At 43.4% G+C, this 25,312-nt stretch overlaps 1 protein-coding gene across 6 annotated transcripts in view; it reads left to right on the plus strand.

Annotated features, from left to right (window-relative positions):
- SOBP (sine oculis binding protein homolog) overlaps positions 1-24,876 on the plus strand; it is a 113,909-nt gene extending 89,033 nt beyond the window's left edge. For 4 of the 6 annotated variants that reach the window (XM_021553790.4, XM_021553789.4, XM_021553791.4 and 1 more), the window contains 2 exons: positions 8,628-10,582; positions 22,939-24,876. In XM_021553790.4, coding sequence (XP_021409465.3) covers positions 8,628-10,580 — 1,953 coding nt within the window. In that variant the 3' untranslated portion in view covers positions 10,581-10,582; positions 22,939-24,876. Of the gene's footprint in view, positions 1-6,216; positions 6,283-8,627; positions 10,583-22,938 lie in introns of all 6 variants that reach the window. The other 2 variants (XM_085576479.1, XM_085576480.1) reach the window with 1 other exon arrangement.
- Positions 24,877-25,312: the final 436 nt, after the last annotated feature.

Consider the following 25,312-nt stretch of genomic DNA (forward strand, 5'->3'; position numbering starts at 1 on the left):
GCCAGTACTGAAACAGCCATGTAGACATGCCCTTTAATCCGCTCTTGTATAGTACCCCTGTAAAAACCTTAGTTTAAAGATTTTAGATTTAAATGCTGCTATTGTCCCATTCTGTGTTATTTTAGCCAGGAACGTTTCTGGGGAGAAGAACTTCCCCCTTGGCAAGCCCCACCTCACACTACATTCATTTTCCCCGAAGTTTTGCCCACCATATTTTGAGCTTCACCAGTGGTTTTAGATCCGAAGTTCCTTCTGTGGTTTCAAAGCCTCAGACTGAAGGTGAAAACACAGAGCTCAGCTGTTTATATACAAAATCAAATATGTAGCCACTCTGATGAAATAAGACCCAACCTGAATTTCCACTGGGTATTAGCATAACTCACATTCATTCTTTTTGACTGGGAACATTAAAAAGCCCCCCAACACAAAGGAGCCCAAGGGCTTTGAAAATCCCTATGTTTTAAATACGGCAGATGACAACTGCAATGATTCAGAAAATGGAATCAATTTATCATCAGCCATTAATTACTAAATAACTCTATTTTCTCCTTATGCTTCATGTAGCTTAGACTTTTGCATAATTAGGATGAAAAATGGAGACAAAGTGAGTCCTGCATTTAAATGACATAAAATCAGTATTCACTCAGAAAACTGGTAAAGATTTTTGAAAGGACAAGATGTTTAGGAGGGTAACATCAGGGAAAGAAAATCAGGCAGGGAAGCTCTGGTATCTTTTTAACAGAGAGAAACTTGTCACAGGACAGTTTTAAGTTGTAGGCAACTGCAGTGTTCTGTTTTGTCAACTGTTTTTACACAAAGCTCCAAACATTGTAAAAATCTGTTTTCCTTCACACCTAGCATCGCTATGAGCTATATTGTAACCACATTCACAGTGTGTTAGAGCCTGCCTCGGGGTTCCTTCGCAGCAGGTTTCAGCTGGAATGATTCTTTTTGTTTTTTATAATAATCACTCAATTCAAATGGAACAATCCGAATAAAAAAATTATCACAAGCCATCTTGGATAGAAAAATCTTGCCACAATAAACATGCTGAATGTTTTACAATAAGACATCAAAAATGGTGATCGAGGCTGGAAAACTGCTTAGAGCCACACTTAGGATTATGCCTGTTACAGTATTGCTTGATATTTGGTAGTGAAAGAGCATCAATTCCCAGTCATGACAGCTGAGGCAGGGACTTAGTCATAGTTGTTTTCAAAGCAGGCACTGTGAACTGCCCTCCCCCTTCAGGGACAGTCTGTGTGCCTGCTGGGGACCCCCAGACAAAGTCCCCAACCCCATGGGCTGGCACACGGCGGCTGCAGTGCTGGACATGCACACCCTGCACACCTGCCCAGGCACTGGCTGTGCCCCAGGCTGCCTGGTCCATCTCAGGAGGAAGCTGAGCATGGGTGTTTTGGAGGAGGATCAAGCAGAGAAATGTGGGACACGCTGGTGAGCGACAGCAGCTTCTGGCAAGGCTGCACCACTCTATCTCTTGGCGCTGGGTGCTGGCAGCTGAATGCCTTTTGTGATAACTCAATTAGCTGTGAAAAAAAGCACAACAGCATTAGGATATTATACTGATTATTGCTTACCTCTCAAAGGAGTTTGTCATTTTCCATCACCTCTGGGTGGAACACATTACCCCCTCTTCTTCACTCTGACCCCATTCTTCTGTGCATGGTTGTGTCTTTCTGCAGATCTTCACCTGCCCAACTTCTCAACTGGCATAGCAGTGTGCCTACCTTGCTCTTTTTCATATTTGTCTTTTTTTGAGTCAGGAAATGCTAAAAGGGAACTTTAATGCCTTGGAACAATCTTTGTGTCATACAAATCAGTGTGTGTGCGCCAAGAACTGAGCAGTGCCCTCAGAACCTGGTGGGGGCTTTGGCTCCTGAAGGGGTGTTCCACAGCAGGGTACCCTCAGAAGGTGAGCAGAAAAAGAGGTGATGATTGATACAGACTGAAACTGATGTTTGCAGGAGGTCTCAGTCTGACTCAGAGCTCCACTGCGGCCACAGCTTCTCTATGCTCACAAGGGTTGGAAACATTAACGCTTGAGGAACGGCTCTTGCCCCAAAGTTTCTCTGTTCTTAATTAGGCAACAGACTGCAGAAATAGGGCCATTTGCAGGATTAGCATTGCAGGTGGGATCTATGAGGGGATTACCTTTTAGGTGACCTGCTCTGAAGAGAAGCCTTGTTAATGGATAAATGGAGAAAAGAAGAGAGGCTGCAGATAGCCACATTTCCCAATATGTTTGGGGAGCTGACAAGGAGAGCAGAGAGAGGTTTCACACTCCTTTAGAGACAGTTAGGTATAGACCTGTAGGACACAAGATCTAGGTTTCTTTCCTCCTAATTGACTGAATTTTTCCCTAGTGTCCTTCTGGGAGTGCTCAAAGCCTTGTGAGGGGGCCTGGGTCTCAAGGTGCCTTGGTGTCCCTGCTGCAGCAGCTGCTGTGTGTTCTGCAGAGGGTGTGATTGAGCTGTGTGTTAGAACAGTAGCTGTGACTCATTTGTCTGTATACTAGAAACCTCTGTATGTGTGTTTCTGGCCACTTCCTAATTTCTAGATTTTTCCTCTGTCCAATGTTTGGCAGACTTAAAAGAAATGGGCTCTTGCTGAAAAACATATGGCTGGTGTGTGGGGTTCTTCTCACTGAGCTGCAAGGGTGTGCAGGGGAGAGGCATTGTGTCCTCACCTTGTGGCTTTTGGGATGGAGTGGGAGCCTCTGCCTCCATGCCTCACACATCCTGGCTGGGAGACAGTACTGGAAACTTCAGGGAACTTCCATGACCCTTCCAGGACCAGTATGGGCTAAAAGGAAAGGCAACCAGGGCCAGGACAGTATATAGGAAATGTGTAGTGGTGTTTGTGAAGTCAGAACATATGCCTGAACGTATATAAAGAGACAGCACTTGGATACCACAGTGAGAAAAGGAAGTAGGAACTACTCAGCAAAGTTGAATACATGTTTTTTATGCCAAGAAGTGAGTCTTTGATAATCTTCAGCATCTGTTCAGCATCTTTGATAAAAACCTGGTCCTAAGATGTGATTCAACCCTCCTTTGTGCAAGGCGTACCCCAGTGGCATTGTCCTGAGCAAGGAGAGGAGCTTTGTCAGTCACCCTCTGGTTCTGGAGAAGCTGAAAATGGCACATCTTTGCTTTAGTGACCACTTTCTGTCCTCTTGCTAAGCTTTACCATGGAGCTAATAGTCATCCAAAGAGTTGTGTTAGAGGCAAAGGGTCTCTTTCATCACAGCAGTGTTTTTTTCCATTGCTACTTGTTCTTGGTTTCTCTAGAGCTGATGTAAATACCTCTGCAAACAGGTTTTGCCAAGTGAATTTCTTAATGAAGTAGTGTCTGATACCAGATTATTCTTCAAAGGTTAGTGGTGGACTGCACCAATGTGTGAACTTTGTGTCTGCATTTGACAGCCAATTGATTTAAATATTAATTACCTGGTGCCTGAAGTCCAAGTGTGGCCCTTTTAGGTGTAGCAGGATCCTGTGTTGTGCCTGCAAGGCAGCCTTGTAGCCATGTCTGAACTCTACTTTGGATGTTTCTATCAAAATAAAGGTATGGCTGCCAACAGGAATGGCTTTATTCCTGCTCTTTGTATTAGAGACATCTGAGCATTATGGGATCTCTCAGTCCTGGCATCTTCAGTGTTCCCATATCAGGCACGAGTTGTGTTTCTGCTGATGCAGTGTCTTCTGAGTTGTCTCCTGGTGTAGACTGCTGTGTGTTTCACGGGAGAGCAGATAAATGATACCAAGTCATTGAGCTTGTAAGTAGCGTGCTGGCAACTCGCCACCAAAATATAAATACATTAAATGTACTGAAGGAATGTTCATTCTGTTGTTTAGCCTTGGATATGCCCCAGCTAGGTAAATTTAATCTTCTTGAGGGTTGTTGCGTTGCAGCTGAACGAGATAGGCCATTATCTTAATACTGATCTTTCTGTCATTCAGGATTGGTGTTCTAGCATTCATGGTGTGAAGTGTGCTTGCCGCAGAGCAGTCCTAGAATTGTTTTCCAAAGGAGATGAAGGTGCATAGGGGATCTGTCAGCACCTTGCAAGTTTTGACCCTCTATCTTAGGAATGTTCACGCTCATTGTCGGTGACACCACTACTGGTCCAACCTCCTGTTGATAGAAATGTACAAAATGGTGGCTGTGCCTATGTTTGTTAGGAAATGTCAGTAACTCAATCTCACAACATTTATTTTTTTCCTGGGGATTTCTTCTGCAGCTCCTTCCAAAACCCCTGTCTGTGCCTCTGCTGCTGTTGAGATTGGGAACAAAGCTCTTGATGACCCCAGGGTGAGCAGGGGCCAGTGTTAAGCAACAGACCCAAAGCCGATGGATTGCATTAAAGATGAGCCTCTTCATTGTTTTCCACTGGTGCTGGGTCAGACCCTCCAAATGTGATCCTACAGCATTAATGCTTGTGACTAATCCCACTGAAACCTAGGGAGCTGCTCCCATGTGTAAGCACTACCAAATCCAGTGTGCAGTGTCAATAAGCACTCTGCAACAGTTTAGCTCTTCTCTTGGTTGTACAACGAAAGGAAGGGATGAGGCAGGAAAAGGGAAGGAAAGAGAACACATGAGCAGAGAAATTATGAGCTGGTTGTGAAGAACAGAGATGTTCCATACAGAATGCAAGTACTTAAAAAAATAAGACATCAGCTGTGTGTTCTACAGATAAGAAAATATTATTTTATTGAATGGAGAGATATATGTTTTACCTATCACATCTGAACTAATCAGTGTAGGCTTTTAGAAGAAATCTGTAATTAGTCTGAGCACATCATTACTTAGATACAAAATGAATGATATTGCTCCATTTTATTACCTCTAGTGATAAAGCCATTTGTATCATAAATTCATTGACCTCATCTTAAATGATCAATTCTGTACGACAGACTTGATTCATTAATTCTTAAGTAACATTTTTTTCTCCTCCACTAATTTCCTTGTTGTTGTAGACTGTTTTTCTGCTGTTTAGTATGGTATTGTGAGGTGTCAAACCTACATATTACCTGCATATGAGTCCCACAGTTTTATACCTTTTATCTTAACTAAGCAGCACAGACTGATTGCTTATGTACATAAAAAGAATGAGAGGAAAAAAAAAACCAAAAGAAAATTATGAAATACATGAATGTAGAAGATGGGCATTTTTCACTGATATTGTAGCTTCAACACTGAGACATTGCATGAAATCAATGAGATAATTATTGAATATTTGGTCTTTGCATGGTATTCAGAGGAATAGGTTTGCTGCCTTTAATTTCTCTGGCTTTAATGAATTTCATCTAGTGATAAAATATACAGAAGGGTCTGTGATCAATATGTGAGTGAGGCAGAGTTTCTTGTTCCTCAGCAAATTACTGAAAACTGGAGAAATCAGTAGAGAATTTGCAAGAAGGATTTCTAAATATTTTACCAAGGAATAGAAAATATTTGTTTAGCCAGGAGAGACACAGGAGCCCACTGGAGATAAACAAATCAATACAACAATAATACAGTGGAGCATTTTAGCGAATTTTTCAAATGCTGACTAATAAAATTAAATTATTGGAAAAGATGCCACAATTTTTTGTAGGGCTGTATTTCCCTTTCAGTCCCTTTAATTAAGGTCATGGACGGGGCTCCTCCTAGAAAGATAAAGAGGCTGGGTTTACTCTCTCATATTTCTCAGGCACTTCTTTGGCAGTGGGTTTATGAGGTGGTTTACTTTCTTGTCCCAAAGGAAGGGGCAAGTCTTCACTGCAACTGCACCTGAAGTCCTGCTCCATCTCTTTCTGCAGACACCTCTGAGGCCACTCTCCTCCTTATCTTTCCACTGCAAATAGATGGTGATGGGCCAGGGTGGGATTCATCCTACCCCAGCCTGCCTCAGGAGCTGTCTGGGAGCTCCTAGTAGCTCTTTGTACAGCTGCTGGGGTACCTGTGGAGACCCTCTGCATCTTTGCCAGCCCTTAGGGCAAGAGCATAATCTGCAAGCAGAAGGACGGACGTGGTGGAGTACATCCTGATTCCATACATGCTGAATAGATAGCATTTTGTGGCTACAGCAGTGAGCTCTCACTCAGAAATGACTTTAAGGTAGATTCAGCAGTGCCACTGAGTTAAATAGTATCCTATTACCTCATAGTGTAGACTCACAAATTCCTCTTTTGTCTCCTTTGAAAACAGTGTCAAGCCAGAAAATTTCACGAGGTTGATTATAGGATGGTTCCATCATGTGTGCTGACGTGCCAGGTGGGTGGCAAAACCCCACACCCATGCCAAATATGCTGGATGGTTCGGTACCACTGCTGTGTGTTTGCAGTATTTGCAGCACAAGCTCCAGGGCTGTCTGTGATGGCCACTGAGCCTTCCTGTGGGGAGCAGATGGAGAGCTGATAGCTGATAAAATCCAGGAGCTATTGGAAATGGGATTGTCCCCTCTGCCCTGCTTGCTGCACTCCCGATGTCCCGTCTGCCCCATGCTTGGAGGGAATGCATGCGCCATGGCAGTGCAGGCATTTATCTCAATTGTTCTGTGCATTTGACAGCCTTTTTGTCCACTTATTTTAGGGTGTGACACCATCACTGTGTGTTCAATGCAGGGCTGGACTTGTTTGCACTGGGAAATTTCCTTTCTTGCCATGGGGCACCATGCTGGAAATACAGCATTGCTGGTGCCACATGTGCCGAGCAGCACCAGCAGCCCCTCTGCACCAGCAGCCCCTCTGCTTTATTTCATGAGGCACAGTGTGTGTATGCACAAGCTAAAAATCTGGGTCCTGCATTCACAAACTTCAGGGCTGACTTAGGGGTTGCTGCTTCTCAACTGATTATTTAGCTTGATTTAAATGCTGGGATAAAAGAGAGGGAGTGTGTGCACATATGTGTGTGAATGGGGAGGGGAGCAGGAAGGAAACAACCAGTGACCTGACAGGATAGCCAAAATGTCAAGGAGTTAAATGGGCTAATAGCCATAACATATAGTGTGTGTGTGCCTATATACATTAAATATATATTACTGAAAACTCAAGAATGTTGCCACTGTTTATATTAAAGGAAAACTGAGAGTTAAATGAGATGGGTAATCAGATGCCCAGCATATGTTGTTTTGAATTGTTTATATGGCCAATAGTTATTAAAATTAATTATCCTTTTAATGCAGTCTTTTCACAACCATAGTCTTCTTTGGGGTTTTTAGTGTATTTTTTTCCTTTGTACAAAAGATAGAGTAATTTCAAAACAAGCTAACATGGGCTATTTGAAAAAGGCAGAGCAAACAATACCAGGATATATTATGACATGGTCATAGGCTCAACATGCTGATAGAGAGCACCAAAAATCTCTGTCTGTGGAGTATTTTGAGAACTAATGTAAATGACAAAAATGGGGGGGGTTTGTGTGTGTAAAATTCTGTCAAAAAAGTGAGGCACTGAAAAATCTGACATCTGTTTATCTGTTTATAGCTATGGCAAGATTACTCATATTAATTCTTGTTTAAAATGCCATATGAAGGAAAGGCATTTGTGCAAACAAGAGTCATATTTGAATTGTAGATCATGTCTTCACCATCTGTGAGAGCTGTTGGTGTTGCAAAATTAATGTGTTAATGAAATCACAATAATTTCTCTGAAGTAATGGATTCTGAAGCCTAGAATGACTATTTTTTGAACTTTGGTGTCTAGTGGTTTACAACTGGGAAAACCTTTCACAGCTTAATTAGTTCTGCAGCCTTATTTAAAAAAAAAAATTGGCTGTGCCTTTACCACACCAATAGCAACACAAAAAAGGATTAAATGGAAAGCAGAGAAACAAAACAAAATTGAGCCTGCAATGCAAACTTTTTGCCATAGTATTTGAAAAGTTGCTAAACGGGTCCTTGCTTGCCAAGAAGTTTTACTCAAAGTGACTTGTACACAAAAGTGGTCAAACAGCTCAGAAAATAATTCCAGCTTGCTGAAACATCACAAACTGGGACTATTCGAACCTTACACAAATATCCTGACTTTTTCCAAGATTCTCCTTGGAATGAAGGACAAAGAATCAATGATGCTTTTTGCTTTGTGATGCCATTTTGAAATATCACACTCTTTCCAACTTATTATTTGATATCTTTAGTAGAATACTAAATGTTACTGTGTCCTGCAGTTTAGCAGAAAATGGTTTGTGTTCATTTCCAGCAATTTTCTGAGTCCTTTTCCAGTTCTCACACTCCTTCTGTAGTATGGCATCTCAGATGGCACAGGCGTGCTTAGATTACCACCAAGGAGTAATCACAGCCACACTCATATGGACTTTGCATACTTACATATGTGTGTTATAACAGTTTATGCCAGCCGAGGATTCTTCTCTGTGCTTTGGGTTTCAGACATATAAGGCACCGTATAAGGTAGAACTGAGATTGTGGGAGCCAGAAAAGGGAGTGGCATTCAATTCATTAATATGTTGGAGGAAAAAAAGGTGCAGTTTTCACAAATGTAACTTCTATTTTTCCTGTTAGAAAAATAATATATTTAGCAACTGAAAAATTACTTTTAAAATAACACTATGAAGAGAAGATTGCTTTTCTTACCTGATTTGATTTTATTACTGTGTTGTAGGTATGTGACTGGTGTAAGCACATAAGACACACAAAAGAGTATCTGGATTTTGGGGACGGGGAAAGAAGGCTTCAGTTCTGCAGTGCAAAATGTCTCAATCAGTACAAAATGGACATATTCTACAAAGAGACACAGGCCAATCTTCCAGCTGGACTGTGCAGTACATTACATCCTCCAGTCGAAAATAAAGCAGAAGGCACTGGGGTGCAGCTGCTGACTCCAGATTCTTGGAATATACCGCTAGCAGATGCTCGGAGAAAAGCCCCATCCCCAGCGTCTGCAGCTGGCCAAATTCAAGGCCCTGGACCATCAGCGTCTACCACTGCCTCTCCGTCTGACACTGCCAACTGCTCTGTCACTAAAATCCCCACGCCAGTTCCCAAACCTATTCCCATCAGTGAGAATCCAAATATTCCACCAGTTTCTGTCCAGCCACCTGCTAGCATTGTGCCTCCAATTGGTGTCCCTCCTCGCAGTCCTCCCATGGTGATGACAAACCGTGGGCCAGTTCCTCTGCCCATATTCATGGAACAGCAAATTATGCAGCAAATCCGTCCACCATTTATTCGTGGGCCACCTCACCATGCCTCAAATCCTAACAGCCCTCTGTCCAATCCAATGATTCCTGGAATTGGTCCCCCACCAGGTGGTCCCAGAAATATGGGTCCCACCTCCAGCCCCATGCACAGGCCAATGCTTTCCCCCCATATCCATCCCCCCACAACACCTACCATGCCTGGGAATCCTCCTGGCTTGCTGCCACCTCCCCCTCCCGGAGCTCCTTTGCCTAGCCTTCCCTTCCCCCCTGTCAGCATGATGCCAAATGGTCCTATGCCTATGCCACAGATGATGAACTTTGGATTGCCATCCCTTGCCCCACTGGTGCCACCCCCAACTCTACTAGTGCCATATCCCGTCATTGTCCCTTTGCCCGTTCCCATCCCCATTCCAATCCCCATCCCTCACATCAATGACTCCAAACCCCCCAATGGCTTCTCCAGCAATGGCGAAAGCTTCATTCCAAGTACCTCCAGCGAGACGCCTGGGGCAAAGCCAACCAATAGCTCTTCATCCCCTCGAGAGTCAAAGCAAGGATCATCCAAATCCTCTGACTCATCACCGAGCTGCTCAGGCCAGTCCCTTAATCAAGCGAAAGTGCTTCAGGAGCACAGTAAAAATGAAGTTGTTGATTTGACTGTCAGACCTAGTAGTCCAGCGAACAGTAAATTTGGGTTCCCCAGTGTGCTACAGGGTCAACAGGACGGTGTGATAGACCTAACAGTAGGCCACCGGTCTAGGCTGCACAATGTCATCCACAGGGCTCTACATGCCCAAGTGAAAGTTGAACGTGAACCTAACAGTGTTGTAAATTTGGCTTTTGGTAGCTCAGACAAAAGGAACTGCAGTGACTGCAGGGACAACTGCAGCCCGGTTGACTCAAAAACGTTACCGTGCAGTGATGGAGCTCACTGCTGTCCCGTCTCCTTGGCCTCTGGCACGCCAGGACTGGAAGCTGGCGCAGCGGTGTGCAACGTCATTGTGAATGGCACAAAGAGCACAGAGGGTTCCAAGAACCCGGAGCCGCCCCAGGAGCCGAAAAAGGCCCAGTCCCCAGAGGAGCTGGCGGTGAGCGAGCTGGAGTCCGTTAAGGAGAACAACTGTGCGTCGAACTGCCACCTTGAGGGAGATGCTGGCAAGAAGACTGGGGAGGAGCCCCTGGCTGGGGGAGACAAGCAGGACCCGAACCTTAACAATCCAGCAGACGAGGACCATGCATATGCTTTGAGGATGCTGCCCAAGACAGGTTGCGTGATCCAGCCTGTGCCAAAACCAGCAGAAAAGACTGCTATTGCGCCGTGCATTATCTCAACGCCAATACTCAGCACAGGGCCAGAGGATCTGGAGCCACCATTGAAAAGGAGGTGTCTCCGAATTCGAAATCAGAATAAGTAAAGGTTTGTGTAATCACTACTGCCTTCTGTGTGAATAGAATTCAGTATTTTCAGGTATGAGGTCAACCTCATGTGGATGTGGCCTTTATGAAACAGAAAGATACAAATTCCAATTTATGAGCACTTCCAGAAAACTATTGTTATTTGTGTTATGATATTGTTTTTTGTGCTGTATTGCATCTGTACTTGTCAGTACTTCATTCATCAGCAGCCTCATTACACTTTTGCTCACAGAACATATCATGATGGTTCTGGCTGTGAAGTTACTGTGCTGTGTATGTCAAAGTCAGTGGTTTTCTGCCTAGAATATGGTACAGGTGTGGGCCATTAATCTGCTTACTTATTCCAGCTAAGTTACACAGCAACTCAAGTGTTCATGATGACTGAAACTGCCCTGCAGCATAGCATGGTGCTGGATGACCCAGCGGCTTCCTGCTAGCTCAGATCCAATGGACTTAGCAACTGGTCACCTCCAACCATCTTACTTTGGTCTGCCTCCAGACTCCACCCTAGCTTTCCACTGAGCTGTTCTCTAGAGACTGAACTCCTCCCCATGAGCTATCCTTTCTGGTGTATTGGTGCTTAGGGACTGCTGGCTATTTGGGACCTGCCCACTATAGCTTATTGAAGCAAATCCTCTGCCATGGGGCTTTGCTGCCTTACCCGAAGTATCTGCCTTTGGTGCAAGTGCAAGTCTCCCACCTTAGAAAAGCAGCTGAGATTTGCCCCAGCCTTGTGCTTGGTATATGCTTGTGGCTCCTGGTAGGGCTGCAAACCAAGGCGGAGATATGGGTAACTTGACCAACCCCCATGGCTTGTCCAAGGACAGTGCTCCAGATGCAGAAACCTCTCATCCTTAATTTCCAATTTCCACTCTACTGAATCCCTCTGATAGTGTAGCATCTTCATAAAATTCTTAGTTTACTATGTGTCTGATGCTTCAAACCCGTGAGCGAGAAACTCTCTCTTCCCTGTCTGACCACGCAAGAACAGCTCTGGCAGTCACTCTGTACCACCTGAGTTGGGACAGAAGCCCTCCACAGCTACACACCCCACACTCACACAATCAGACCAGGTTTCCTCTTTTCTGTAGCAGAACTCTTAGATATCCCAGTCATTAAAATAATTTCATAATTTTGCAATAAATAAATAAATAACAAAACAACAGCTCGAGCTGATGCCTTTGAGTAGGGATCCAGAACAAAGGAAACCTTGGGCTTTTTTACCTTGTATACCCTCACAGTCTAAGCACAGGAAAGTCTGGGGATTATTGGGAGTGTCTGGTCACCCTGTGTCCTTTGTTATAGAAAGGATCAGTGCCCATTCCCATCCTCTTGCTTGGTGCTCATGCTTGGGCTCCTGTCCCCCCCTGGAGCTCAACCTGCAGCTGGCACTGCAGCTGCATACTGTGCTACCTGCACTGAATATATTCCTTAATAAAACTAATGTAATGGGATTTATTTAGATTCACAAGCACGGAGAGCTTCTTTCAGGAAAAGGGGAAATGGTGGGTGTTGCAAGAAATCTGTTCAGCAGTAAAATACTGATGCTTTGCCGGATGTGGCTTGGTGACATGCCAGATTTCATTACAATCCGTGGAATATTCTGTAGCCTCCAGTAAATCCCTGGTAGCACAAATAGTGACTGCAGTGGTGTTTGGCACCTACAGCCACGGATAGCAGCAGCAAGCTGTGTAATCTGGGCCATTGCAGTATCTCCCTGCTCCATCAGTGTGGGCTTAATTGCACCTTCAAAGATATATAGTATAGCCAAGACTCCTTTCTCATTTGTTAACACTGCATTCCCTGTGCTGGTTGCAGGGCTGGAAACATCTCTTCCCTTGATCACCAACAGTATTTATTTACTTTCTTTGGTGGAACACAACCATTATTCTTTGCTCTCAGCATGTGCTGACACATATAAAAGATATACTAATAAGAAGAGAGGACAACTATCACGTTCTTGGACTAGTAATTAGCATATACAGTAACTTGGAAGTCAAATTAGTATTTAAAATCTTTACACACTCATAGGTCCCATTAGTGGGGATCTCCCTACCTGCCCCTGAGGTATGGAATGTATGTCCCTGAGCAGCAGTATCTTTATTGCAAACCCCAGTGCTACTTCTGGAGCTTGAAAGATTCCCTTCATAAATGTATGCATGCTTCTACCTAGGGGTAGTGATTTGATCTAGTGAGAAGGCCACAATTTAGCTGTACCCTTTTTATTACATTTTGGGGGAGCCATGGTTAACCCTTCCTTTCCCACCTTGTTGAAGCTCCTCATAGCTGCTTATTTCAAGACAGTGCTAGAAGACTTGTACATTTATGTGCTTACTCTGTAGTCAAAGACAGGCTGGTTCTCAGCATCTATTTCTGCTTGCCTGGACTATCCACACTGCAGCTGTGCTGCCTCTTCAAGGTCCCAGTCCCAAGAGGAGTTTAGTATCATTCAAAGCCAGAGCCTAAACCCTCTGAGAGAGTTCTGGCTTCACCAAGTTGTGTATTTTTGCCTGTTGACCTGATTATTCATGACATCACTTCACAGATAGTATTTGACAGAGAAAGTTGGCAAACTGAACAAGCTGCATTGGAAAGACAAGGATTCCTTATCATTCAGTTACTGTCCTCAGCCCTTTGTATTCTCTAAATGTTAATAACGGCTACTGTGATTATCCTCAGGAATAGTGATTTTCTCTTTCATCCTGAGTTTTTCATATTTTTTTGCCCCAGTGTAAGGGTTGTCTTACAAGAAAGTTTTCAGGTTGCCAGGCAAGATTACTCTGACCCAATACAGACATCTGTAACAAAGATGCAGCTGAGCTAATTGTCTAAACTCTCTTTAACCTAGAGAAGCAGGCACTTCAAAGAGACAGCTGAGCTCATCCCAGAGCCAACAACTGAGACAGCTCAGATGAGTTGTGCCCTAGGAGTGCCTATTTTTGCCTGTAGTGAGGTAAACTTAGGGTGACTGGCACAGACCTAGACATCCACATAGATGCTGGAAGTTAAGAAGCCCAGCCTAGGTGTCTGCCATACCCCTGGGGCTTGTGCAGTAGCATAGCCACGGCATGGTGATGGTTATTAGTCTGTGTCCATCCCCTTGTTCCTCCAGAAAAAGAAAAGAAGTAGGCTCTGGTCAGAAGATATGGGACACCAAGGTCCTTATGTGCTCCAAGGGAAAGAGGATACTCCAAATACTCTGCAGAAGTAAACAGCATGGTAACCATCTCATTCCAGTGGGTACCTCAGTGAAATGTGGGTGAGTTTTGAGCGTCTCAAGGCACGCACAAGTGATTTGTACAGCTCTGATGATTGATTTGAGGTGAGGACTCTGTGGTTTCATGCAGAACACTTTTGCTATTTCAGCATTGCTGGTTATAGCCAGTCTAGGGGAGCAAAAGGGCTCTCTCTTAGATTTCTGCCCTCCCTGCCTGTGAGAACTGAGCAGAGGTCAGAGCCTGTCTGTGTCTGTGCAGAGGGGGCAACAGAGAGAGGAAAGTATCAGTGTAGCCTCTTGCACCCACATCCTTGACCTCTGCCATGGCCATGCATTAGTTCCTCCTGCCCAGGCCTTGGGAAGCTGGGAGATAAAACGCTTCTTCTGCAGTCAGCTTGTGGGGAGGATACCTTAAGAGTGACTCCAACCTCATAGAAATTCTAATAAATTAAAAATATGATAGAAGCTGCACTAACAAATGTGTTGATTTGGGCCCTTGGAGGTTTGTATTGATAGCAGTGGCCACACTAACCTGGGAGAAAAAAGGTCCAGCCAGCTGTCTTTTCTCTCTTGTTTCTCATCTACTTGAATTGGAAAATCTGAACATATTGCCCTAATGTGCAACTTTTCCTGGATTTTATTTCCCATCAAATTGTGTGACAAGAAGGAAATTAGCCAAATATTTTTACGCTAGAGTTCTGGACAGACAGATTGAATTCATGTAACAGCAACATGGACTCTCTAAAAAGGAATCAGTGCAAGCATGACCTTTTTGGGAAAGTTGCCAATTTCTGAATTATTTAATGTAGCAATTACTTGATTATTGAAAGTGCTAATCAGCAACATAATCCTTGATGTTAAAGTTTAGTTTCTCCATCAGGATGTGGACTGTCAAGCTGCTCTAACTTGAAGCAATTTGAAAAACTATCAAAAGATGTCTCAGTGCCAAAGTCCTGCTATGATAAAGGAATGAAGCTAGGAAGTGTATTCTGTTGAGTGTTATATTTTCAAGTTTGAGCAATGTGAGTTTCTAAATTTAGCAGTGTTAGTGTTGCCTGCCTACATGCTTTATGCCCTGGCAGGATCAGTTTTAACCCGCCAGCTTTGATGTCAATGTTTCCTAAAGCAAAGAAATGAAAACACTGAGGTCTGCTTGGATTTAACATGATAGTTATGTTAAACTAAATGAGAAAATGAAGTGGCACATGCTAAACCCACAACTAGCTTCTGTGTGTGCATATGTGTGTGTGTTGGGTAATCCTGTGTTGGGGGCAGAAGGGTCAGGAAAGGAAGCAGTTTTTCTGCTTGTGATAGCAGAATTTCTTCCAGAAGTAATGGAAATAATAGGTGTATGGCCACCTACAGAGCCACCTGTATGTCCCAGGGTCAGCATCTCCTGTGTGAAAGGTCCAAACCTTCAGCTGTCTAGTCCATGCATTGTACTTGTAAAAATATACCGCATGCAGAACACTCCGTTCAGAGCAGAAGTAATATATATCCCACTTTGAGCTCCTCTGCCCATAATGGTCCAGCACAAGATTTCCTGATGTGGTCTGGATGTTCCTGAGGCAAGGGGCATAGCTATTAACCTCCTTTTTTTTTAACCTTACAGATTTTATCTCTCCTCTGTCACTGGGGTATCTATCGACCAACATCTTTCTTACCTCTGCCCAACTTGCTATGGTCAGGACAAAATTTGACCTTAAAGATACACCTGAAAACAGTTTTTCTATATTTGAATGCATTTCTATGCTAGTCATCTTTTTTGACATGGTACTACGGGCCAGAGCCTTAGCTAATTTTAACTGGATGTAGTTCCACTGGTGCCAAACTAATTTAAATCAGTAGAGTAATTGGACTCATACACTTAACACCTACTCTTCTGCTTCAGAAGTTTTCCTTCACCTGACTTCTTATGAGCCTACAGAAATTTTCCATTTATCCAAAAGGGGAGAGGAGAGACTTTTAACACCACAAAGCCTTAAACACATTTGCTTGGAACTGAAGCTTTGCCCTTGAGAGCTGCCTGACTCTAGCAGTATGATCTTATGCTTCAAAATTGCCTATATACCTTCTCAGGTATATGAAATCAGAAAAAGGATTTCCCAGGAAAAAAAAAAAAAAAAAAAAAAGGAAAGAAAAAAAGGGTTCTCAAAATAGTGAAGTATAAAATGACATACTTCCAGGGTAGCTTTCAGCTCCCACATCTTGCTGCCGGGGTGTGGGAGTGCTAACTTCCGTCTCAGTGGCAGTAAATAGCAGGCTCGTGGTACGCTGCCATAGATCACTGCACACTCTTTGAATCAAAGGAACAAGTGCTGATTTCTGATGGGCTCCTCCTGCTTTTCTATAAAACCTCCTGGGGCATATGTTTCAAATATGAAATCTGATTCTTGAACTCAGTTTAGAAACTGATTTGTAAAGGTAATACGCATCTAGGACTGTTGGCAAACAAAACACACAGCCAGAACTTGGCAGCCAAAAAAGGCATAGCTCAATTGACAGATCCACAGAAATCTGAAGAACCTATGACACCTACAAACTGTAGTCTACCTGACAGCTTCCAGGACCTCAGACCACTGATTTCAGAAAAAAATTTTGTTGCCTATTTGCCTTTTTTAGTTTTAATTGTCTTATGAAATTAAAATCATTTGAATTGAAGTAGGCACCATGCATTCCCTAAGCTGGTACAACCCACATTCATAATGAAACAATGAGTTGCTCATAATTCTTTGCCAGGCTTTAAAGACTGAACAGGCACTTCCATACGTATAAGATCTAAAATTCTGCTTTTATTTAAGTTGGTTCAAAGCGGGTTTGGCTGCGCTGAAAAGTGTTAAGTGTGAAACAGCCCTATGGGGAGACTTGAGCTCTTCATCAACCTGTCCTTGTGCTGTCGGGCTATTGAAGTCAGTGGTGCAGGGAAATTTTATGGGGGTGGGAAGGAAAGCACAACTCATAATTAAATACAGAGTCCCTAACAACAAAGACCATAGTAAAACAGGCTCCTGTAAAAACACTTGTGAAAACATAATCTAGACATCGATTGCCTTGACATGCAGGGGCCAAGATGCTGGATGGTATGTGTCTGATTACCACTGAAATCTGATGAGGAGCTAAGCACCTCACAGCCTTTGTGAAGCTTGACCCTGAAACACCATGGCCAACCTCAGTGTGGAGCAGTGAGCTCTGAACAACTGTGAGAAGCCTATAAATTATTTAACAGAATTACAAGCAATACCTGAAAGTGGGAGAGAAAGGAGCAAAACACTTCTGAGGACTGTGGTTATAAAAAAGTTGGACATCTCAAGCAATGAGCTGTAGATTTTAAGATAAAATCAAATTATTGTTTAAAAAAACAGAGTGGAAGGTTGAAGCAAAGTAGAAATAAAGCTCTTTAAGCAAGAAGTCAGGAGGAAATCAGACAGTGGTAAGCAAGATTTTCTGAAGCAATTTTTGTTTCCAGATTACTTGCTGTCTCCTGTTGGTCCCATAAAGGTAAGCACGTTTCTGGTACCTCCACCAGTCAAAGCCTCACAGCTGAGACCTACTCATCATGATTTTATTTACATTATTTTGATAATGAGCTGCATTGCACTCGCAGGACTGAAAGTTGTCTTTGGAAACATGTGTGATCATCTCGTGAGAGCCATGAATTGGAGTAACCTCTAACATTCTGCAGAACCCTCAACTATTTAATGTTTGCTTCTACCATGAAAATTACAGCTGATTAAATATCTGGGCTTAATCCTGCTCAGTACAGTGTGCACTCAGCACTTGGTGCCTCTTATGCAAGTTGAAGGCCCTCGGCACGTTACGGATTGAGGTCCTGCCTCCGACTCCTTTGCGTGGCTTTGCTTCCCCAGACACAACTTTGGTATTTGAAGAGAATGGTATTCCTGTACAACATGTGTCTCAATTTGTAATGATATCTGCCCTGCAGCTGGCTTGCTTTTCCAAGTGTTTCTGAAACATTGCTGCCTTAAATTTGAGCCAACCTTCAATAACAAATTATCTAAAGGCAAAGAGGCTGAACTGCATTTGCTGAGAGGACACCCATACTCCCTGCTGTGCTCCATCTTCCAGTCCCAGTTTTGGACTTTCATGCTGTGTAATGTAATCATCTTCTATGAAGGCAGATATTTAAAAAAAAAAAAAAATAGGGGGTTTCAGGATTGGGTAGAGTAGAGTGACATAACTATGGAATTCTGGCCTCTCTGGAAAGATCTGCATCCCATCATCAGGTGATTGATATTGAAACCTATGGTTAAAGCAATTTTCAGCTATTTATTTGGAACCCACGTGGTTAAGTCCAAAACTTTATGTCGTCTGCTTATGCTCCAAATATTTATAAAGTTTCATGAACCACTTGTGCTGCCACTTCTAAGTTCCTTATTCAAAATGAGGAGAAAAAAAAGCCCTTTCCCACAGGAATTCTCCAATCGAGAGAATCTTGAACACGATTAGAGATGATACATGACAAAGTCACTGAAAATTTGAATTCTGACCCTAAATTTGAAATATCAGTTAAAATGCCAGTTCAGTTTTATTTAAAGCAGTTTGCCAATTATTGCTGAAATGGTTATCTTGGTGGTAAAAACATTGTTCCTGTCTTCTTGGGGTGAGAAATAGATAAAATCTAAAGCAGTGTTTGGGCCCAAAGCAGGTTTTTCAGTGCCCAGTTCAGTGCTGAGGATAAGGGTGACGCCCTTAGGTGCCTGACACTATACTGAGGTCTATGCCAGGTCTCACCCACTTGCTCCTTATGTGTTCTGAATGAGCTTTTCCTCTTCTTTCTCCCACAGGATAATCCACGTGACATTTTTGCCACCTGAGCATGCCCCCTTGCTTTTCGATGAGTCTGTATCTGTGCTTGTTTAGGCTTGAAAAGAACCAGAACAAGGGCTGTGAAAATCAGGTAGAAACCCTGTGAGGACAGTGCCAGCATGCAGTCCTGGATGGTTATGGACAATGGAGTTGTACATAGGAAAATGGGAAAATGTCGATTTTTCCTGATAGAGAATTCTGAAACTTTTCACTAAGAAGGTTCATTGTTGCTTCAAAAAGTTTTGTTATTGTAATTATTATAATTTTGTGGCCCACAATAACATTTAAGGTTAAAAAGCCAGGCCCAGTTGTAGCCCAGGTGAGGAGGACTCTCTTAGGGAGGTACAGACTATGGCTCAGCAAGACACCCATCCTCACCATCCTCCTTACCACTACCAACAGTTAAACTGCCTTTCTCTGGCTATTTAACTGGTTTTACTGGAGAGATCAGGTTGAATAAGAAAATTGAGAAGCACCTTAGAATAGTGGTTTAGGCCCACTGCTGAAATAGGAGTTGAAGTTACTATTCTGTTCAGACAAAATCGGATGTTCAAAGAAGGGTTATCACATCACAGCAGTTGCCTGTTTTCAGGAAAGGAGAGTAGAAACTGCCTGGATTTGGTTTACTTTCTATTTCTTTTTGTTTTGTTTTGTTTTGTTTGTTCAGTTGGGTTTTTTGCTTTGGATTTTTTTTTTTTTGAGGGGTGTTGTGGTTAGTTTGTTTTTTTTTTTGGGGGGGGTGGATTAGTTGGTTGTTTTGTTTTTTTGGGTTTTTTTTTTTAATACCTTGCAAGATTTCAACTATATCCCAGCTTAGAATGGGAGTATTTGTTGAAAATTTAGCTGGGTTTTTTTTTTTTTTCAGAGGAAAATAATATCTTCTGCCACATCTGCACACCAGTGGGGCAAAGCGCACTATTTACAAAGCTGGCAAACACACTGGTGCTGCACTAACTGGGGGAGACTGGGCTGCCTTGCTGTTGTGGAGGTATTCCCAGTTACAATCAGGACTGGCCCTGGCAGGCTCTGTTGTCTGCCATAGGGATTCACTTCCAATGTAGAGATTAGAAGTCCAAAATCATGATGACATTTTCCTCTCTTTGTGACCCATGTACATACCTCAGAATGCCCCAAAATATAAACCAGGGACCCCCCCCATCAGTAATAGCCTGGAGAAAATGGTGCAACAATTCATAGAGTTGGGGGTGTCTTTACCACTTCTGCCTAGGCATAGAAAGCAAATCCCAGGGCTCTTTCCCAGTGCATTCCCTAAAGTCACAATGTTTGCTCAGATTACAGCTCATGTTTCGGTAGAAGGGAGAGCCTGAGTTCTACAGGTGACCCAAAGCTGTGGAGGATCTTTAGCTTACAAGGTCAGAGCAGAGGGAAATCACTGTCTTTGAAATCCAGTGTTGGTGCTTAAGGACTCAGCTTGTTTTCCCATTTGAGCTAAAAGTCCTCCCTGTCTTTTGCCATGTGGCATCCCTTCCATTAGCTCATGGAAAGATAAATCATAGAGTATAAAAAGGGGAAGGTTTTAATGAAGAAGCTTGAACTGCTTTAAGAATTGTAAAAAAAAAAAAAAAAAAAAAAAATTAAAAAATTACAGAGCTATTACAAGTAACAGATGATTCCCGAATGTTTCCAGGGCTGAGCTTGCTCCCATGCTGACTTTAGCTGCACTCTTGTGGTTTATCTTCAGAGCAGTTTCCCTGAGAAAATAATTGCAGCGCCTTTACTCTAGGGCCATGCATGTCCCAGATGAGCCAGGCCTCTTTTAGCACATCAGCATTCATTGTCTGGGTGAATTAAGTGCTGTGCTAAATTATGGAAACTCTGCTATGCCAGTCCACATCAACGGTTGTTTCAGCCTTCCCCACCCAGTGTCTAATTTTTCCTGAACAATAAGATGTGTATCTAGAGACAGAAATGTTCAATGGGGCATAGAATGACAGGGAAGCAAACATGGAAAAAACTGTGTGTGTGTCTGGATGTGTGTGTGAGCCCAAAGCCATGTCAATGGCATGGCCCCTCTGAGGGAGCAGGACATAACTGGGGAGGATGCTGTGGAAAAGCAGCTCTTTCTGGTGGCCATCAGGAGCATGCTGCCATGCTTGGCTCCTGAGGAGCAGATACACAGGGATCAGTGCTTGGCTGTGGGGGAACAGAAGAAGGATATCTCCCCACAGCTGAGCCACCCGTCTCCTCAGCATGGAGTGGCAGGGAAGTGAGGAACACTTCCAGCATTTGGCTCTACCAGGCAGGAGCAAGATTCCCACCACAGGACAAAGGGCTGTAGCTCTGCAACAGCACCTGGAAAGAGCTGGGTAACTGCAGAGAGGGAGCAAAGAGTGGGGAGGCTTTGCCTGAGCTGCCAAATTGACCTGCCATTCTCTAATTCTGTGCTGATCTGAGCAAGGTCTTAAATCCTTATGTGTCGGGCATCAGCCAAAGAGGAAGCTCTGCGTGGGTGAATGCTGCCTGTGTCACAGCTGCCGATTGCTCAGTTTTGACTAACAGCCTCACAGGGCACCAGTGCAGCTCTCACCTATTGCATGGAAGCACTGCATCACTATCTGAGCCCACACAGATGAATGTCCAAGCCGCCCGCTTGAGCTGGGTCATCATCCAGTTTTTATTCTCCTTCCCTCCATGTTAACAATAGGGCAGAATTGAGCCTTCTTACTTGTTTTCTTTCCCCCATCTTTTCCATGCTGCTTCCTGGGTTTGAACTACAGACTGCCTCTAACTTCTAGGTGGTCTTCCAACTCAGGATCAGCCCAGCCCTACTTGACTTTGGAAAGCAAGCAAAACCCAGTGTGCTTACCTCAGCACAACTCACATAAGTTCAACTCCATTGCTTTACCCTGATGAAAATTCTTTTGTGGTTGATGCAATTTTTCTATCTGATCAGCAATATTTGATGGGTGTTGAAGGCAGGTTCAGCTAGGGTGAAGAGCATATGTCGCTCTCCTAAAAAGTAATTTGGGTTTTTTTGGGGGAGATATAAATAGCTGACTTTATTGTGCTGGTCATGCACGCTAGTGCTGCCACGAGGTGCGTAGCATTGAGCTCTGAAGCAGTGATGACTAGTGTGTTCTCAGTTCTTTATAGAACTTTGCGTGCGATGCCTGATACGGATTTTTATTTTGTAACTTGATTGCTACAAAGATGCATTCATCAAACACTATTACTGCCATATCAATCAGTCAACAGGGAAGGTCCTTCTCGCTGTTCTGCACACCCTGTTACACTGAGTCCCTCTGTACCAGGGGAAAATAGACAGAACTTACACAGCTAGATGACTGCTCCAGGCAGAAAGCATCAAGAGCCACTGAACTTCTTTATGCTTTCCCTCCCAAATCCCTTATTGGTCTGTGCTGTACCATGTACTATGAGACTGGCTAGTGAGGGATGAAAATTCATTTCTGTTGATGTATGGAAAGAGAGAGCAGTGGGAGGCTTCAGACATTACAGGTTTAATTTTCTCTGCTTCCCTTTTTACACTAAGACTTCAAGCCAAAAAATGTGACAGAAAGAAGCCGTGTACTTCACCTTAGTAGGTGGATACATCCCAATTCTCAGTCTAGTTCTTGTTCACAGCTCTCTGTACACACAAAGAAGCTCATCTCACTGGGCACATTGCCTGAAAGCACAAACGTTACTCCTTAACCTAGATATCATGGTCTCCATGCCATGGAAGTTTATGCTGGTCGACATATTCCATGTGCCTTCCAGTCTCTGCTGTAAGGAGGGTGGACGTTTGGCAAGGGGATACAGGCACGCTGTTGAGAGGGATTGCAGAGGAGCCAGTGTGAAAGGGAGGTCGTGAAGCAGACTGAGAAGGAAAGTGTGCCCCAGCATCAAAACTAAGGCTGATAAGTACTGCAGAGTTTCAGTCCAAATCTGTAGGGGACAGGAGATCCCATCCAAGGAGATGAAGTCCAAAGCTCACTGTGGAGGGAGACAGAATCACTGCTAGGTAGCTTACGTGGCCAGCTGACAAGGCAAGTAGAAGCATACGAAGCAATGGTGTATCTCCCAGTATCCTCTAGAAACACTAAGACTCAGGCGCTTATAACTGCCAGGGTGTAGTTGAGAATTAACTATAATTATATCATCTTCCAGCTTTTTATCACAGGAATTCCTCCATCTTCCTTTGCAGGAACCTTGGGGGCTGTGTGTCCCAATGGCCCTTGAGGCACGAGGGGCCGGTGAGGCTGGAGCAGGGGGCTTGTGCCTCAGCCTGGCTGCCTGCCTGCAGTGAGCCTCCTGCTGCTCTCCCTGACCCCCTCTGCTTGTCTGCTTTGCAGGAGCGCTCACTGACAGGGTACCTTGCATGGAGAAAGGGAGCAGAGCAAACCACGGCACTCCACCAAATGACACCAGCCGGTCCGCTCACCATCCCCTCTGGCTGAAAGTCCAGCAAAGAAAGCAGCTTCCTGTCATGAAGCCCCCAAGGAAGTCTTGGTCCCACGGGTGCCTTTGACCCAGAAGACAGCACATCATGGATCCACAGAGTGCTCAGCATTCCTGCGACCACCCCTCTTCTCCTCTCGGAACGCTTTTTCCTCTTTGTTTCTTGCTGGGGGGGATTTTTCACCCAGGTTTCAAAAACCACATGGACCAACGTAGGTACTTTTCCCTCACTGACTTCGAAGTTCAGATATTTGAGACTGGACAATGATACAGATTTTTTTTTTAATTTTTTTTTTTTCCTTTGAAAAACTGCTGTGGTTTTGCTGCTACACTAAGAATCGTGATTTGCATTGTATGGTTTTGGACCTATTCAAGTTTTGATGGGGGAAAGGGGTAATACTGGAGTAGCAACGCTTCAGAGTCATCTCTGTCCTACCCATGATGCACTTTTAAATGAAGAGTTAGAATATTTTATTGGCTAATATACTTTCCTTGTTATTTTTACAAAGGCCACCTTTATCCTTTCTAATGCCATATTTTCAGTGTTACACTTTTATGGCTTTTAATTTTTGATTTGACAGATGTAAGAAGCAGCATGAATAGTTTATACTGTGGTTTTTCAGAGACTGAATGCCAAGAGAACTCAGTAAATGTTTATTCTTCTCAGCTTTCTCTTTAAATTCCCCTAAATAGCGCCCCATTTGGGAACAGAGCAAGAGTGTTGAACTAAAGACCAAAATTCCCTCAAGGTGTAAAATAATCTGAGGGGAATATTTGCTGGGCGTCACGAAAGACTTGGATGAAATTTCAACCCTGATGGTTTTCAGTGATCCAGGAAGGCAGTGAGACAATCTCTCCATATGCATAGCCCTTTCATGATAATTAGAATGGTATGGACAAACCAATGAAAACAAGGGTAAAGTGAGAAAGATCCCCCATGATTCTGTTTCACTGTTTGCTTTCTCCTGTCATGGTTAAGAGAAATGTGCAATTTGATCCTCAATCAGTGGGTGGAGGATAACAGGGTAGAATTTACTTGTGTGCACTTGTACAGTTGTAGCCAAGAGTCCAAAAGTACACTAGAGCATGTTATACTGGCACTGAATTGGTAAGAGAGTTGTGGAGTATCCCATTCTGACAAATAAAAAGAAAAAAAAAGAAAAGAAAAAAAAATACAAAAACCCATAAAAACCCCACAAAAATCAAAAAGAAAGAAAAAAATGAAAAAAAATATTTCAGATCACCTTGTGATTCAGTGTAACTGTTTACTAACTCGAATAAAGCAATTGTTCACTCTTGAGTGTTCAGAGTACACCTTTTCTATAAGGCTGCTGCGGGGAAGAGAGGAGCAGTTTGCAGGAGCCGTGTCTGTGTCAGCGGTGTTGGGAGCAGGGCAGCAGAGTCAGTTGAACCAGAGCCTTGTAGTGATGGTGCACTATGAGCACTATGTATATACTGTATTTCTATATTTTCCTTTGTACAGATTCACTTAAGTCAAGCTACTGTTTTACAGGTGCTCCTTATTTATTAGAGCTGTGAAAGCTTGGAAATCACACCGGGCGAGTAAGCTCGCTTTTTAAAAAAACAAACAAACAAACAAACAAAAAAAAAACCAACAAAAAAATAAAAAAGGTGGGTGGGGGGAATCCAACAACTCCTGAGTCTAGGGAGAGAGCTCAAAGACATTTTGATGAAACATCTTCAAGAGAGCAAGAATCTGAAGCACCCTAAGCGTGCTCTGCTTTCCTTTCGGTCTTGCAATGCTTTTCTCTCTCCCTGACTGGTGTCAGATTTATTAAAACAAAATAAATCTCCAAGAAAAAAAAAATGCACTTAAACGTGCTGTTGTTTTATTTTTCTTTTTTTTTCCCCTCTTTGTGCATGCAGTTACTAGTTCTTATACCTGCCTGGTCACAGACAAAACCCTTGAGTATGAAGCCACAGAAAAATATGTGTAAGTTGTTCTTGAAAGCTGTATCTATGTCCCTTTCATCTTCGTGCTTCCCTTGACACTTCTCAGTTTCTGCAGTGTTTAAGGCATGGGGAGAAAAAACATTGCGCTTAGCACAGTGCAGTTAGGTCCTGATCTTGGAGAAGATCCCTGGATAGATGCAGTGGCTGCAGCTTCATTGATTTTGAGAGGATCTGTGCAAGCACAGTTTTCTCATGCTGCCTCTGGGGCAGTGTACAGAGAGCATTCTGCCTGCCTTTTGTGAGGATAGGCTTTTCTGTGCGTGAAGTCCCCCTGAAATCAGAGGTTCTTCAAAG

Source organism: Lonchura striata, chromosome 3 (assembly GCF_050655825.1).
Source record: "Lonchura striata isolate lonStrDom1 chromosome 3, ASM5065582v1, whole genome shotgun sequence".
NCBI lineage: Eukaryota > Metazoa > Chordata > Aves > Passeriformes > Estrildidae > Lonchura > Lonchura striata.